Source organism: Phocoena phocoena, chromosome 20, assembly GCF_963924675.1.
Source record: "Phocoena phocoena chromosome 20, mPhoPho1.1, whole genome shotgun sequence".
Lineage (NCBI taxonomy): Eukaryota > Metazoa > Chordata > Mammalia > Artiodactyla > Phocoenidae > Phocoena > Phocoena phocoena.
In genome coordinates, this window is record NC_089238.1 from 24117148 (window position 1) to 24134537 (window position 17390).

Below are 17390 nucleotides of genomic sequence, written 5' to 3' on the forward strand. Positions count from 1 at the left end.
AGTAGGTTTTCTTCAAAAGGATTCTGTACGTGTTCCTGCTACTTTAGACCCCAAAGTTGCTGAGGCCTGGCTCTTCAACTTTTCCTTTCATTCCGTGATCTACACCCTTTTCTGCCAATAAATTCTTTTTCTGCCCAAATTGGTTTCTGATCTTTGCAGCTGAAGACTCTATTGGTGACAGAAACCTACAATGTGCCAGGCACTGTCCTGAGACCTTCCCTATACCTGACCTCTTCTAACCTCCACTACGACCCTGTAATGTAAGCACTATTACCTCTACTTTTGCCAGTGAGGGTTCAGAGAGTTTAACTGGCTTGGCCAAGGTCACACAGCTTTGTGAGCAGCGGAGCTGTAATTCAAATCCAGGACTTGTCTTATTTTAAAAATGAAAGAGGGCTCCCCTGGTGGCGCAGTGGTTGAGAGTCCGCCTGCTGATGCAGGGGACATGGGTTCGTGCCCCGGTCCAGGAAGATCCCACATGCCGCGGGGCGGCTGGGCCTGTGAGCCATGGCCACTGAGCCTGCGCGTCTGGAGCCTGTGCTCCGCTATGGGAGAGGCCACAACGGTGAGAGGCCCGCGTACCGCAAAAAAAAAAAAAAAAAAAGAAAAGCAAAAAGAAAGACTTTCTCTTCTGCTACCTTGTCTCAGAAAAGAGCAAGGCCATGAGCTTCTGGATGCCTAGGACTGAGCCCAAATCATTTCTAACTTTCAATACCTTTGCTCTCAAAAAATATGTGTAATGAATTAATGGCCCGGATGCCTTGCAAAGTTTTAAGTTTGAGCCACTTGAGGTCAAAGCTACCCCCATCCTGCCTCTGCCTCTGCACACGCTCATTTGTTTCCCCACCGCCACTCACTTCCTGGATGCTTCAGGCCTCCTGACCAGCACAGTTCACTCCCCACAGCCCTCAGATACTTGGATCTGTAGACTGTATGTGCGATGTCTGGGACCCCATTCAGTGAGTGACATGGCCTGGTCTCTCATCCAGGAGGAAATGCCAGGGCCTCTGGAAGATGCAGGCAGGCAGAGGTTCTCACTCTGTTCCCCAGCACTTTTACCAGCATTTTCATTGAGACGCTCTTCTGGACAAGTGGTCTGGGCCCGACCTTCCACCTGTATCTCTTCTGCTGCTTTTGCTATGCCCTGCAACACGCCCTGGGGAGAAAACACAAGCTGTGGATGCAGGGGGTGGTCCTCCCGGTTGGGTCAGGAGTGAGAGTGGGGTGGGATGGAAATCACCTGTATGGCTTCCCTATGCATCTTCTGGGTGAGCTGGGCATATCGCCCCTTCTTCTGTATTAACTCACTGTGAATTCCTTTTTCACAGATTTTTCATCTTCTAACAAAATGATCTGGTTGCAAAACTCTAAATACTGAAGAGTCAGAAGAAATAAGGTCTTCAGTAAACATACAAAAAAGCTATTCAACTTCACTATTCAAAAGGAAAATGTAAATTTAAATCATGACAAGGTATTTTATGCCACCAGTTTGGCAAAAACGTAAACACTGGACAACCCCGGTGTTGGTAATGGCTGGGGTAAGTGGAATTCTTATAAAGTTTGGGGTGGGGGAGGGGCTGTAGACTGGTACATCTACTTTGAAAAACAATTTGACAATATCTAGCAAAGTTAAAGATTTTTGAAGAATTATGAACCAATAATTCTACTCCTAAAACACTACCCTAAAAAAAGCCCTCTCAAACATGTGCGTAAAAGCACATGTAGAAGCATGTACGTTGAAGCATTTCTTGTAAGCGTGAAAAATGGGAAACAACCTAAATGCCCATCCTGGAGAAATAAATTCTGGAATATTCAGATATTGGAATACAATGCAAGTGAGAATGAAATAAAATTCCATGTATTCACATGGAAGTTTAAAAATATAAAGTTGAGTAGAAAAGCAAATTACCGAAGGACACAGAAAGGAAAATGTCAATTATATAAAGTTTTTAAATATGCAAAAGAACACTTGCTCACATCTGGAGATTCATACGTATGTTGTAAAAGTGTGAAGACATACATGGGAACAATGAATAGCCAATGAGTGGGGCAGGAAGGAGGGAAGAGAGTGTAATTGAGGGCCATCAGCGTTGGACTGTGTCATCTGGGTGGTAGATACATGGGCTTTCATTAGATTATTTTCTAACCTGTTTTTATGTCTTAAATATTTTACACCAAAAAATAGTAAAGCCAGGGCTTCCCTGGTGGTGCAGTGGTTGAGAGTCTGCCTGCCGATGCAGGGGACACAGGTTCGAGCCCTGGTCTGGGAGGATCCCACATGCTGCGGAGCAACTAGGCCTGTAAGCCACAACTACTGAGCCTGCGCTCTAGAGCCTGTGCTCCGCAACAAGAGAGGCCGCAATAGTGAGAGGCCCGCGCACCACGATGAAGAGTGGCCCCCGTTCGCCACAACTGGAGAAAGCCCTCGCACAGAAACGAAGACCCAACACAGCCAAAACTAAATTAATTAATTAATTTAAAAAAATAGTAAAGCCAAAATAGAAGACGAGGGAGAAATAATAATAGGGTCTTAAGGCCAAAACCAGGTATGAACATATCTAGGGAAAAGGACCTGTGAGAGGCAGCACCCAGAACAGCCACTGCGCTTGATGGAAGAATGTGAGACTTGGGGAATTCTTCTCTCAGGGAGTTTTTTCTTTTTTTGTGTAACTTCAAAAGCAGTGGCCACCCACACAATTTTGAAAATGAAGGAGACTTTAAAATTTGGTTTCAATTTCTACCAGCCTATGTTCTCCACGTGGAAAACAGAGGAAATCAAGTTCTCCCTGACTTCGGGGTCTGTCTGAGATGAGGGGGTAGCTTCTGGGAGGCTGTTATTGATCACACTGAGATGGCAGGGTCTTGAGGAGCTACATTATCTGCCAATCACGGCCAGAGCCCTGGGAGGGTGGTCACCTGCAGCTGGTGGGTCACCAGAATGACGGTCTTCCCCCTGAGCGCCTTCTCAATGCACTCCTCAAAGATGTGCTTCCCCATGTGGGTGTCCACGGCCGACAGGGGGTGGTCCAGCAGGTAAAGCTCGCAGTCAGAGTAGACAGCTCGGGCCAGGCTGATCCTCTGCTTCTGCCCCCCTGTGAGGTTGAGGCCCCGCTCCCTGATCTGCGGACAGGCAGCCAAAGGCACTGTGTCTAGAGTGTGACCCAGCCAGGTGTGCTCCCACCAGCCAGATGGGCAGGTGGACAGACTGAGCCCCGTCGCACACTGCTGGACACCTAATGATTTGGCACTCCTGGCATTTAAAAAATACTTTTCAAAATCTGCTTAGTAGGGAATGAAAAAACTGATTTTCAGTTAACTAAAATTCGTAATTCATAATTAGATACAATTTTTCTAAATCAGTCAGCTTCTCAGAAGGCGTATTAAACTTTTCACAATTTAGTTTGTAAAGTAAATCATTTATTCCCAAGAAACAGCACCTTCTTACATCTTATCCATGTTTTAAATCTCCGTTGACTGCAACCACCAACCGGAAGGACCACTGGCCTGGGTTTGGGGTATTGCCCAAGACTGTTTGCACCATAGCTGCGGTGGTGGGCAGGCTGTGCTGTGGCTGCCCTGGGAAGGGCCACCTTCCATGACACCCATCGTGTCAGGAGTCGAAGGTGCAAACCAGAATCACCGGGCAGAATGCCTGGGGTCCCCTAGCGGACTGGCACCCCAGGCAGCTACCGGCCGGCGCATCCCTCAGCCAGGCTCTGAGGATGAGGCAGCCAAGGTCTAAGTCCTATCCCTGCTCTACCATGAACTCTGGAGACTCTGTAGAGAAGAAGCAGAGTTTAAAGAACAGCAGGGTGACCTGTTGTCACCGCTCCGCCTCCAGTTCACCATGTGACCATAGATAAGCTGCTTGACCTGGGCAAGGCTCAGTTTCCCTGCTCACTCAGCAAAGACTGAATAAATGCCTACTGTGTTCCTCTAATGAGGGCGTAACACCTACACTATGCCAGGCGCAATTCAAAGCATGTATGTATCAACTCACTCAAACCTCACATCATCCTGATGAACTCAGGACTATTACTGATGCATTTTACAGAACAGACCTGGTTCTTCCTACTGAAAAGACGATGCTGAACAAGACAGCTGAGCTCTCTGCCCTCCACACGCCCATCCTTAAAGGAAGGATAATAAAAGAACTGACCTCCTGGGGTTATCTGAGGCTTAACTAAGACAATACTTTAGAGTTGCTAGAATAGTACCTTGAATGCAGTAAGATAATCTATCTATTATTAGATAACAAAATCAAGACAACAATGTTGCTTTTATCTTACGGAGGTCTTATATGGAATAAAGGTGGCTACAGATGTGCAAGATGGAGAGTTATCAGGACAACGCAGCAGTCAGAACTGACACTGCCGTGGTGGGGCCATGCTTGTCATTCCCACTGTCAAAGGAAGCGCTGCCAGAGAGGAGCAGGGCAGTGGGTGGGGCAAAGGTGGACGTCGGGAAGCTTCTTATCTTCACAGGGTCTCCTCTCTTGCTTCAGAAGGAGAAGTCGGAGGTCAGCTCCCACCCTTGTGGGGCAAGATAGTCTCTTTGTCAGCTCCCAAGGTCAGATGAGCCCCAACTTCCCTCCCTCGGTGTGGGAGGCTCTGAGGCTGCAGAGCCAGCTCAGGCTGCTTTGGGAAGGAAGAGCCGGGGTCCTTCCTCTACCTACCCAGGGAGGCAGGCTGGGGACCCCAGAACACCATGACAGGGGCTCTGTCACAACAGGGCTGGGGGACGCTCGCCTCCCGCTCACCTCCGTCATGTCTCCGAAGGGCAGAATTTCCAGGTCGTGGTTCAGGGAGCAGCAGTGGAGCACCTGGAGGTACCTGCGAAGGACAGGGAGCTAAAGGGACAAGTGACCGGGCCACACACCCTCCAGCCTTCCCAAGCTTGGAAGGGAAAGGTTTGCGTTCCATGCTGAGAAATTTGGCCTCCATCCTCCATTTAATGGTAAACCACAGGACGCTTTTTTCGTTTCCTTCCTCCCTTCATTTCTTTTATTTTTTAACATCTTTATTGGAGTATAATTGCTTTACAATGGTGTGTTAGTTTCTGCTTTATAACAGAGTGAATCAGTTATACATACACATATGTCCCCATATCTCTTCCCTCTTGCATCTCCCTCCCACCCTCCCTATCCCACCCCTCTAGGTGGTCACAAAGCACTGAGCTGATCTCCCTGTGCTATGTGGCTGCTTCCCACTAGCTATCTATTTTACATTTGGTAGTGTATATATGTCCATGCCACTCTCTCACTTTGTCACAGCTTACCCTTCCCCCTCCCCATACCCTCAAGTCCATTCTCTAGTAGGCCTGTGTCTTTATTCCTGTCTTACCCCTAGGTTCTTCATGATCTTTTTTTTTTTTTTGTAGATTCCATATATATGTGTTAGCATACAGTATTTGCCTTTCTCTTTCTGACTTACTTCACTCTGTATGCCAGACTCTAGGTCCATCCACCTCACTACAAATAACTCAATTTCGTTTCTTTTTATGGCTGAGTCATATTCCATTGTATATATGTGCCACATTTTCTTTATCCATTCATCCGATGATGGATACTTAGGTTGCTTCCATCTCCTGGCTATTGTAAATAGAGCTGCAGTGAACATTTTGGTACATGACTCTTTTTGAATTATGGTTTTCTCAGGGTATATGCCCAGTAGTGGGATTGCTGGGTCGTATGGTAGCTCTATTTGTAGTTTTTTAAGGCCAAAGAAATCTTGAGAACCTTCATTTCTTTTAATCCAGCACGAGTGCTTGGTAAATATTTGAACAGAACAAAAGGAAGAAAAGGTGAAAAGCGAGTCTCCCTCGCATCTTCGACCCTTAGTTGCTTTCTGCGGAATCAGTCACTAATAGAGTTTCCTATGCACATATTCAGAAATAATCTACTGATATATGTACACGTGCAGCAGATATACGTTTATACTGTTTTAATGACATTACAGTGTTCCATTATATGGATGCGCCATAAATTGTTTAACCAGTGCCCTAATGCTGGACATTTGGGTTGTTTCTAATCTTTTGCTACCCTGAATAATTCGATGTGAACATTCTTGTACATGGGTCTTGGTGTTCATGGGGGACATAATCTATGCATTAAATACCTAGCTGTGGATTTTCTGAGTCAAAAGTTGGTGCATTTTAATTTTTGACAGATATTTCAAAACTGCTCTATGAGTCATATCAGTCTGAAAGCCGAGCAGCGACAAGATGAGAGCTGTCTTTTAGGACAACTGACCTGGCCGCGGTGCACAGAGAGGAACAGAGAGGGCGAAAGCTAGAAACAGGGACCCAAAGGCAGGGGCAGTGGACACAGTTTAAGCAGGAGGTCACAGCCCAGAACTGGCAATGGAGATGGAGAAGAGAAGGGAAATACAAGAGCTTTTTAGGAGGTTGAGTCATCCAGGGTTGCTGACCAATTAGATGTGGAAGGTATCAGAGGTGGAGGCGTCAGGCTCCTTGGGATGCACAGTTCAGTGATGCCGTTAAGCCTAACTGGGAATCTGAGAAGAGAAGCAGGCGAGGTGGGGGCTGGGTTAGCAGGGTGCTCACAAGTCGGCATTGGACCTGATGTGGAGGCGCCCACAGAACAACCGGCTGGAGATGACCGATTTATACACCCACATATCTATTCCCCTCAGCACTGTTACAAGGGGCAGATTGCAAAATCAAGCAAACAGCCGAAGGAGGCCAGAGGCCAGCAGAGTTGGAAGCACAGCTGCAGCAATCAGGGCACTTTTCCTGGATCCTCCACTGACTAGACTTCACTCACGATTTCCAAGTGCATGTCTCAAGCAGGTCCACCCCGGGGCCCTGGGAGGGAGAGGCCTCAAAGGGCAAGGAGGGGTGTGGGTGGGAGGCGGGCGGCCCACTGGGCTGTGAATCCAAACTCCTTCCCTCTGTGTTGCATGACCTCGTCACCCCATGTGTTTTCCCTTTTGACTTAGCGGTTAGGAATTAATTAACGCAGTTTTAAAGTAACATTTTTGGAAGGGGAGGGTTATTTTGAGCCAAAATAGCATAATAGTTAAGCCTGAAGTTTCTGAAAGCAACCGCGTTCAAATTCTGGCTCTGTCATATCCTAGCAGCTGAATGATTTTGGACAAATTATTTCACCTCTTGGGGCCTCACCTGACTTGCCTAGAAAATGGATATGGTAAGAATATTTCTTTTCTGATGAGAAGGAAACACAGGGATGCATATAAGTGAGCACACAGCAAGAGTTAGCAGTTGCCAAGTCACTATTAGCAGCGAGGGGTCCCTCCGCAAACCAGCCACACACCCTGACGTCCTGCCCTACCCCTCGAGAAGCTTACCGGGCCTTGTCGTACTGGCTTCCTATGAGAATGCTTTCCCGAATGCTCCCCCGATGATCCAGGCCTGCAGGGGGACATAGGCCAGGCTTCCGTGCACCCTCACCGAGCCCTCCAGCAAGTGCGTCTGCGGCGGAGTGAGTCCAGCCTCAGGACCGGGTCAACCAGGGCACAGACCCCGCCTGGCTCAGCAGCCACAGTGCCCAGGGCCCCACTGTGCTCTGGGAGCCTGGGGGCTCTCCCATGTAAATGGGATCTTAACACGGTCCTGCCAGGTCCACTGGTGAGGCTGAGGGAAGGCCTGAGGACATGGGGCAGTATTTGGAGTGAAGCCAGACCTATTCCTGCTGTGGCTGAATCCAAGGTTTGCATTGAAGTCACCCCATACTTTTTTTCTCTTATTTCGCCAGCCCCAATCCCTAGCAAGGAGTGCCTCCCTGATGTTCACCGTGAGATGGAAAGTTTCAGGCCATCTCTGTCTATCCCTGGATATCACAGAATTATTACTAGTTTGTTAGGTGTGATAATGTCATCATGGGTAGATGGGGAAATGCTCTTATTTTTTGGACATCATGATGAAGTATTTAGTGGGAAAAGTGTCATAATCTCTGTAATTTAAAATACTTCTACAAAGTATGTTTCTATATAGATGTGGCAGATAATGCAAGCACCGTATCAACTCTTGAATCTCGGTGGTGGGTGTACGGGTCTTTCCTGCAGTGTTCTTCCTGCTTTTCTGTATAATAAATTTAAAAGCACACATTAAAATAAATCAAGGCCATAACCCTCATGCCCAGGACCCCAGCAGAGGATCTCAACATCGTGTACTTCTTTATTATCCTGTGCTCCCTACTTCTGATTTGAAGACAGGCTTTAATTTAATAAGAACAAAACTTTAAAATGACATCTCTTTGTTTTCCTTTATTGGAAGGAAAGCAATTGGTTCATTTGAAGAGGAAACTGATATGCCCCTGGCCATGTAGAAAGGTGGCCCTGAATGGAAGCTGCCAGGAAACATAGCTATGATGAGAAGCAGAACTCTGACATCAGCTAGACTGGGTGTCAGCCCTGGCTCCCCCTCTCACCTGCTGGCGATCTTGGGCAAGTCACCTCTCTCAACCTCATTTACACATATATAAACTGACCTTAATGTCCATGCCTTCCTCATGGGGTTGCTTTCAGGTCAAAGGAAAACAATGGGAAGCTCTGAGCACAGGGCCTGGCATGCAAGTACTATTCAAACTATTTTTACAGTTAAAAAAAAGTGGGGCTTCCCTGGTGGCGCAGTCGTTGAGAGTCCGCCTGCCGATGCAGGGTACACGGGTTCGTGCCCCAGTCCGGGAAGATCCCACATGCCGCGGAGCGGCTGGGCCCGTGAGCCATGGCCGCTGAGCCTGCGCGTCCGGAGCCTGTGCTCCGCAACGGGAGAGGCCACAGCAGTGAGAGGCCCGCGTACTGCAAAAAAAAAAAAGTGGAGTCTTTCTTCTCCCCAGGTGCAAAGAAGTTGGGGAAAGGCCATCACATGTGGAGCCAAACAAATGACCCATCAGACTAATGTATTAGGAGAGAACTGCTGTTGACAACATGGCCACTTTCCTAGGAGGTGACGAGTTTGGCTATGGACATCCAGAAGGAGGAGGTGAGGGAGAAGCACAGTAAAGGAAGGACACCAGCTAGTTTTCTCAACCACTGGGCAGGAGGGACGGTAGGCAAAGTAGGGAGGGGGAGGGAGAGAAGCCCCAGGACGGGGTGAGACTGAGGCTGAATATGGAAGTGCTGGTGAGACCCCGGTGGTGAGGGAGCCATACACATATACCAGGGGTCGTGGCCATTTTACGGTGCTGTTCACTAGGAGGTGTACAACGTGACCTCAAGTGTTTTGGGGAAATGGGTTGGTTTCTTTGGAAACTGGGGTGGGCTGAGCCACATGCCTGCACAGCTGCAGACGAAGCAGCCCTCCAGAATGTCCAGAGGCAATGCAGTTAGACGGTTCAGATCTCCATGGCAGGGCACCCGGCCGGCATGTGAATTCTGCTGCTGGAGTGGGACTGAGCCGGGCCTCCTCTCCTCATCCCCTCCTCCCTCCTTCCCCTTCTCCCTCCCTCCACAGTTCACTCCCCATGCTGTCTCCCAAAGGACACGTGTCCCACTCCGAATCTGGCTTCGTGAGATGATTTTTGTTATCATATTAAATGTTGAGATGCCCTGTATCATCACCTTGGTAGCTGGTTGATTACAACACAGGGTGGGGAAAGCATGGAGAACAGATGAGGGTGTATCTCTAGGTGTCCTAAGAGGCAGTACCCCCAGCTGGAGGGTGAAAGGGAAGCACCGTTCATAACTCACCTCCCCCTCAGTGCATGCTCAACTGTTTTCAATTTATAAGAACTCTATTGGCTTAGACCCCCTTCGTGGAAGAAAGTGGTGGTGTGACTTACTGGGGGAACTGGAGCCTGGGAGGGGAGCCCCTGGTCCTCCTGGGGGTGGACATGCATGGACCACAAGACACTTACCTCCCCCAGGATGGCTGACAACAGGCTGCTCTTGCCACTCCCTGTGTTGCCACAGACACCGAGCATGGTCCCTTGCAAAGCCAAGAAGGACAGACCGACACTGGGACAGGTGACTCACCCAGGGTGGGTCTATTGTCTGAACACAAAATGACAGACAGAAAACAAAATACCCACATGCACCCCCAAGGCCCCTCTGACAAACAAGGCTCAAGAGGAACTCAGAGGCTGGTCTGTGCAGGTGGGATGGGGCAACCTCAGAGGAAGGAAATTGCATGGGAGTGGCGGAGAGGAATCGTGGATAGATGGTCCTGTCAGGCAAGAAACCCAAATTCCAGATCTGCATCTGTTCTATTCTATGTTCCTGGGCAAGTCACTTAGACTTTCTGTGCCTCGGTTTCTTCATCTGTAAAATAGGGATAACGAAGCCAACCTCACCAAATTGAGCATACATTCATTCATTCATCCATCAAATAGTCATGTGCATTTCTTCGTGTACCAAGTAATGAAGAAAAGAACTCTCATTAAGTTTACAACTAGTGGGGAGAGACAACCCATGAAATAAATAAGAAAACAAATAAATAACTTCAGATGGTGGTAAGTGATATAAGTAAAATGAAATTGGCTACCATGACAGACAGTTGGAGGTTAAAGCAATGTTAGATGAGCTGGCCAGAGAAGCCTTCTTAAAAGCACGTGTCATTGCAGCCGAGACCTGAATGACAAGAAGGAGAGAGATATAGGAAGATCTGGAGGTTTCACACCATGGGAACAGCAGGAACAAAGGTCCTGAGACAAAGGTCCTGAGACAGGAACAGCAGGAACAAAGGTCCTGAGACAGGAACAAATTATTGTCCAACCTGCCAAAGAGTGGTGAGAGGGCTGGTGTGGAGGGAGCGAATGGGAGACAAGCTTGGAGATGTGGGCAGGTGCTCAGGGAGACCTGGACTCTATCCTAAGTGCAGTGGAAAGTCACTGAAGGGCTTAAGCAGGAGAGTGACTTGAATTGGTTTAAGCAGGACATGTGGTGAGCTCCAAGGACAAAGAACAGATAAACTCAAAGGGCCAATATTGCCAGAGCAAAGAGTAATGGGACTCCTATCACTCTGTCACGATGGGACCATTGCAATGTCCCAGAGCCCTCCCAAGCAGCATGCCCTGTCCCTTTCCCATCTCACATAAGGAAAGACATTTGCCCCATTTTTCTCCCGCTCAGCACACTGAAAGTATACATACTCTGCCCAGTCAGCGGATGACTTGCAAGTTCCCTGGCTATAGAAAGAGAAAAGCAACCCTTGCTCATTGTCGACTTTCTCTGGCTACCAGGAAGTCAGCCAGCTGTTCTTGCAGCAACCCTTCTCTTTAACAAACTCTATCTTCCTTACATTCTGCCTTGTGCCTGGAAATTATTGTCCAACCTGCGCTCGGACCACCACAGGAGAGTTACTTGAATTGGTTTGTTTTAGAAAGCTCCCTCTGTCCACTGTGTGTAATGGACTGTAAGAGGGCAAAAGTGGAAGCAGAGAGTCTGGGAAGGGGTGGCTGGGGCTAGGGCAGTGGAGGGGGCTGTGGTGAGAGGAGGCTGGTCCGGGAGAGATGCTGAAGCAGAGCTCCCAGGCCTTGCTGACGGACTGGATTGGTGGGAGGAAAAGACAGGAATCAAGTTTGACTTCCAGGACCTCGACCACTGGAAAGATGGTGATGCCATCTCCTGAGATGGGGAAGACATGGGGAATAGGTCGGAGAGGGTGAAAACCAAGAGTTCTTTTTCAGTCTTGTTTTGTTCGAAATGTTTGGTAGGCATTGAAGAGGAGATGGTAAATAGACAGTTGAGTCTGGAGCTCAGAGGAGACTTCAAGGCTAGAGATAATACCATAGAGATGGAACTTAGAGCCATGGGACTGCAGGTGATCACCAAGGGGGAAAGTATACATATCTAATTGACATGAGATATTAATATTAATTGATATTACTATTTATTACTCTTAGATGTCTATATTGATTACTATTAGATATTTATACCTGTTTTAGATATATCTATCTTAGATCAATGTCTACATTCTATATCTATATTATTATTAGACATTAATATCTATAATATTTTACCAGATATTAATAGATAATAGAGAAGATAAGAGATTTGGACAGAGCAGGGAAGCCAGTCCTTGCAAATATTAGTCAGAGAAGAAGCCAAATGATGTCAATTCACAGAATAACCAAATTGAAACACGTAGCACAGTGCTTGGCACACACTAGGAACTTAATAAATGTTAGCTTAGTTTCGTTCCCCTTATCCTTGGTCCCTCCAAAGACCAGCGCACACACAGCTTGCTGTTCTGTTTTTTGTTTCTTTGTTTGTTTTTGTTTTTGTGGTACGCAGGCATCTCACTGCTGTGGCCTCTCCCGTTGCGGAGCACAGGCTCCAGACGCGCAGGCTCAGTGGCCATGGCTCACGGGTCCAGCCGCTCCGCAGCATGTGGGATCTTCCCGGGCCGGGGAACGAACCCGTGTCCCCTGCATCGGCAGGCAGACTCTCAACCACCGTGCCACCAGGGAAGCCCTTTGTTTTTGTTTTTTCAGATGACTTTGAATCATCCACTTACATCCATTTTAATGAAGAATTAAAGGGTACGCTGTGTTAAAGACATATTTAAAAGACTAGCAGTGGAATAAGATAGATGAATCAAATTTTGTTGTAGCCTAAATAATTACAAGAGATTTTGAAAACGTAGTGTAATTCATGTTTTCTTTCCAGTTTAAAAACTTCTATCCATTGCCTCTATTTTTGGTGTCACTGCCACCAATAAACACAGTATACAACTTAGAAACCTAATTACTATCTTCAACTAGGAAAATGTAAATTAACATTATTTCTTTAAAAGTAAGATATAAAGAATGCGGTCCAACTTAATTTTGTCTCATGGTCCCAGAGTATTCTGAAATATCATGCCAAAATGTAAAAGTTTAAAAGGGACCATCATCATTTGTCATGTTATTACAAAACAAGTTTAGATGATCAACTGATTTACACTTAAGGTTGAAAGACTTCCTATTTGCCCTCCATGGAAATTTTCTTTTTCTCTCTCTCTCTCTCTTTTTTTCTCTCCATGGAAATTTTCTATTTTAAAGGGAGATCTTGGAGAGGGCAGTCTTTAGCCAAGGAAATGGTAGGGTGCCAGGTCAATCTTGCAGCCTCAGGCCCCAAAAGTCTGGCAGCCAGCCCGCCTGCATGGCCCAGATGAGGCTACCTTTGACACCACCAGGTTTATCTTGTGCAACTCTGGGGCCTGGGTGTCCCCTTTGTCCTCTGGCCTGAGGGCACCCAGAGGTGGCTGAGCCCTGGTCATCCCCTCAGGAGTGTGTCCATTCTTCTCCAGCTCCAAGGCTCCATTGACGATCCCAGGGCAGGTCTTTCTCCACGACAAGGTGGCCTACCCTCAAACCACTGTTTTTCTGGGGTCTTTTGATGCCTTGACATATATGACAGGGCTCTCCTGGAGGAAAAATTTCTGTACAGAAGAAAGGAAAGGAAGGGAGGAGGAATTCAGTTCTTTAGTCCAGTAGGAATATATACCCATTTTACTGGCCTGCCCATTGGTTTATGAACTTCTAATAAATCATAAAAGTCTGAAGAACCAACATCAATTAGAAGAGGCTAGATTTGCTGGTGAAAATTCTACATCAAGGTTTTTCAGATCTCAGACTACCAGGCACTCTTTCATATTTGTAATCTTCCTGCACTATGAATTATTTTCCATTTTATTTTACATCAACTAATGGCATAAATTACATTAGTCTCATCTTAAGTGATAACAGCTGTTGAATCACAATATTGATGGGCAGTTTTTCTCATTAAATTTCTTTTATAAGTATTAAAAGTAAAAAGGTCTGTCCATGCACCATTCTGTGACAGATGCTGTTTGGGGTCCTATATTTCAAAACGTGGCCATTGGCAGATCACTTCTCTCTGCATCTCATCTTCCTGTCTGTAAAACACAAAAGTTGAACTGCATGAATTCTAGCACCAAAAAAAGGTGGGTGGGAAGTATGATCTCACTGATCAAATTATATTCACATGTCTTCACCTGGAGATATGCTCAGAAAGAGATCTAGAAAGACACTTACAGACATTTTGGACAATTGGTTTTATCTGTAGGTAGTAAATGCTGAACAATTTTTATTCTCTGTATCTTTTTGCCTTGTCTGAATTTTTACAATGAGTATATATACAGCATCTTAAAAAAACACAACAAAAAGGCATTTTCAAAAGAAAAAAGATACTCGGGCTTCCCTGGTGGCGCAGTGGTTGAGAGTCCTCCTGCTGATGCAGGGGACACGGGTTTGTGCCCCGGTCCGGAAAGATCCCACACGCCGCAGAGCAGCTGGGCCCATGAGCCATGGCCGCTGAGCCTGTGCGTCTGGAGCCTGTGCTCTGCAACGGGAGAGGCCACAACAGTGAGAGGCCCGCGTAACGCAAAAAAAAAAAGAAAAAAGATACTCAGCCATAAAAAAAGAATGAAATAATGCCATTTGCGGCAACATGGATGGACCTAGAGATTATCATACTAAGTGAAGTAAGTCAGACAGGGAAAGACAAATATCATATGATATCACTCATATGTGGAATCTAATTTAAAAAATGATGTAAATGAATTTATCTACGAAACAGAAACAGACTCACAGACATTGAAAATAAACTTATGGGGGGAAAGGTGGGCGGGGGAGGATAAATGAGGAGTTTGGGATTGGCAAATACATACTACTATATATAAAACAGATAATCATTAAGGACCTACTGTATAGCACAGAGAATTCTAATCAATATTCTGTAATAACCTATATAGGAAAATAATTTGAAAAAGAATGGATATATATATATATATGTATATATATATATATATGAATCACTTTGCTGTACACCTGAAACTAACACAACATTGTAAATCAACTATACTCTAACATAAAATACAATTTAAAAAAAGGAAAAAAAGACGTGGTCTGTTTATTTTTTTAATTGGACCTCAGGTATATTGAACCGAATTAACAATAACATTTGAGTCAAGCCGTATAGTTATCAGTGGGAATTGCATGTCCCACTTTATTTCATTTAGCTAGTTGGGCATTTACTTCTTTAGCTATTTTTACTAACATAATGAATATCTGTGAGCCCACCACTGAACCCAAGAGCCATGATTCTTACCGATCGATGGGGTCCTTCCCCATCTTATCTGCCCACTTGGTGTGGACAAAGCCCTCCTCGCTTCCCAAGCCCTCCCCTTGTGTAACCACTGTCCCAGAATTTGTGGTTTTCATTCCCTTGTTTTAAAAAAACACAAAGATCATGCTGACTTAATGTGTCAGTGTGACAAGCAAACGTCTGGACCTGAATCAACACTGATAATCTGGGTTATGGTGAACAAAAACAGGGTGTCCTTGACCCCCAAATAGTCTAAGCAATTTCTCAATCTATAACTTTATTGATGCCATTCAGTGATTTTTCACTTATTTTTTTTAAATAACCAGTGCAAAGGAAAAGGTGATCTGGAATGCCGGCCCAGGGGCCTTGTCTGGAGCTCCAGGGTACAGCCTCAGCAGCATCCAGCAGCCAGCTCACCTCCTACCTGCGGCCACTTGCAAGGAGGCAGCCGCCCTGAGGGCTCACAGCTTCCTTCTCCCTGCACCCTGCCCTCCAAGCTGGCTCCTCAGTATAGCCCAGGGGGGCACACAGGAGAAAAAAGGCAGCTGGGGCTTCCCTGGTGGCACAGTAGTTAAGAATCCGCCCGCCAATGCAGGGGACACGAGTTCGAGCCCTGCTCCGGGAAGGTCCGACATGCCGTGGAGCAACTAAGCCTGTGCGCCACAACTACTAAGCCTGCGCTCTAGAGCCCACGAGCCACAACTACTGAGCCCAAGTGCCACAACTACCAAAGCCTGCACGCATATAGCCCGTGCTCCGCAACAAAGGAAACCACCACGATGAGAGGCCCACGCACAACAATGAAGAGTAGTCCCCGCTCGCCACAACTAGAGAAAGCCTGCACACAGCACGAAGACCCAACGCAGCCAAAAATAAATAAATAAATAAATTTATTTTTTAAAAAAAAAGGCATCTGGCCTTAGAGATCACTCCTCCCCCTTCCAGCCTGGGGGTCTCAGAGACAAATACCTATGGGTCAGACAGAAAACTTAGGTGACTAAAACAGGAAGGGTTAAAGATGTCCTGAAGTGAGGGGACTTGTAGGGTCAGTACCCATCCAGAGTGACAGTCCTACACAGCCCCGGCCCCCTGAGGCTTTGAGGAAGTGTGGCTCAGGGTCCAAGATCATTGCCCTGACCCCTCCCCTTCCTCTGCACCATAAGTACACCTATCCCATGCTCCAGCTGTCTCCCTGGTCATTCCTGCAGCCAACATGCCTACCTGCCCTTCTGAGCCCAGGCTGTAGCCTACTCATCTCTGCCCACCCGTGCAGGTGGACACGGGCACAGAAGGAGAGGGTGGGAGAACTAGGGCACCAGTAGGGAGGCGGAGGCAGCAGGGGCCCGAGTGGCCGTGGTGGAGAGGTTAGGGGAGCTCCTGAGGCTGTTGGCAAGTATAGGACTCTCCGGTGTTACTCAGACAAGCCAAATTCATTCCAGCCTCAGGGCTTTTGCACTTGCTGTTCCCTCTGCCTTGTCATCATCACTCAGCTCAAAAGTCGCCTTGGCAGACAGGCCCTTCCTGACCAGCTTATCCACTGTGGCCCCAGCCCTCCCCACACTCTGCTTTATTGGCATCACAGCCCTTCATGTGAGCTGATGTCATCTTCTTTGACTGTTAATTCGCTTGTGCATTGCCTGTTTCTAATACCAGATTGTAACCCTCTGAGAGCAGGAACCCTACTGATTACTCTCACTGTGGTGTTCTCAGGGCCTGGCAGGTGGTAGGTGTTCACTACATTTTTTTTTTTTTTTTTTTTTTTTGGCCACTTTGTGCGGCTTGTGGGATCTCAGTTCCCCAACCAGGGATTGAACCCAGGCCACTGCAGTGAAAGCCTGGAATCCTAACTACTAGGCCACCAGGGAACTCTCCCCTAATTTTTTTTTTTTAAATAAATGAATGAGTGATGAATGATATAGATTAGGGACTGCACACATTTAAGTGAGATGACTACAAAATGCTTTTAGAAATCAGTTTAGATTAGAGTTTTTCAACTCTGATGCCTGTAGGAGCAAGACCAGAAGCGTAAAGAAGTGAAGGAAGCAATTGCTAAGAGGATGAATGAACTAAAAAAAAATTAAAAAATAAAAAATTTTTAAAAATAAATCATTAAAAAAAAAAAAAAGAGGATGAATGGTAAGACAGACCCAGGCCTGGCGGTGAGACAGGGGGTGGTGGAAGCTGCAGCAACCCCACCTGAGTGCCCTGACTAAACGCGGGGCAGCTATCTCTAGCTTCCGTGGCCACAGGAGAACGCGGGTCCACTGTTGCCGGATCGCCTGATTATTCAAGAGAATCCAGAAATCTGAGTTTTTAACAGACAATTTCTAGCTTTTTAAATGCCAGCAACAGATAAAA

The 17390-nt window shown here is 46.7% G+C and overlaps 1 protein-coding gene across 1 annotated transcript in view; it reads right to left on the reverse strand.

Annotated features, from left to right (window-relative positions):
• Positions 1-17390, reverse strand: part of LOC136140287 (ATP-binding cassette sub-family C member 11-like) — a 64122-nt gene that overhangs the window by 23513 nt on the left and 23219 nt on the right. Inside the window, exons 8-15 of the mRNA XM_065898361.1 lie at positions 15036-15151; positions 13084-13249; positions 9839-9974; positions 7329-7392; positions 4760-4832; positions 2917-3120; positions 1309-1374; positions 1039-1156 (exon numbers count right to left, since the gene is read on the reverse strand). Coding sequence (XP_065754433.1) covers positions 1039-1156; positions 1309-1374; positions 2917-3120; positions 4760-4832; positions 7329-7392; positions 9839-9974; positions 13084-13249; positions 15036-15151 — 943 coding nt within the window. The remainder of the gene's footprint in view (positions 1-1038; positions 1157-1308; positions 1375-2916; positions 3121-4759; positions 4833-7328; positions 7393-9838; positions 9975-13083; positions 13250-15035; positions 15152-17390) is intronic.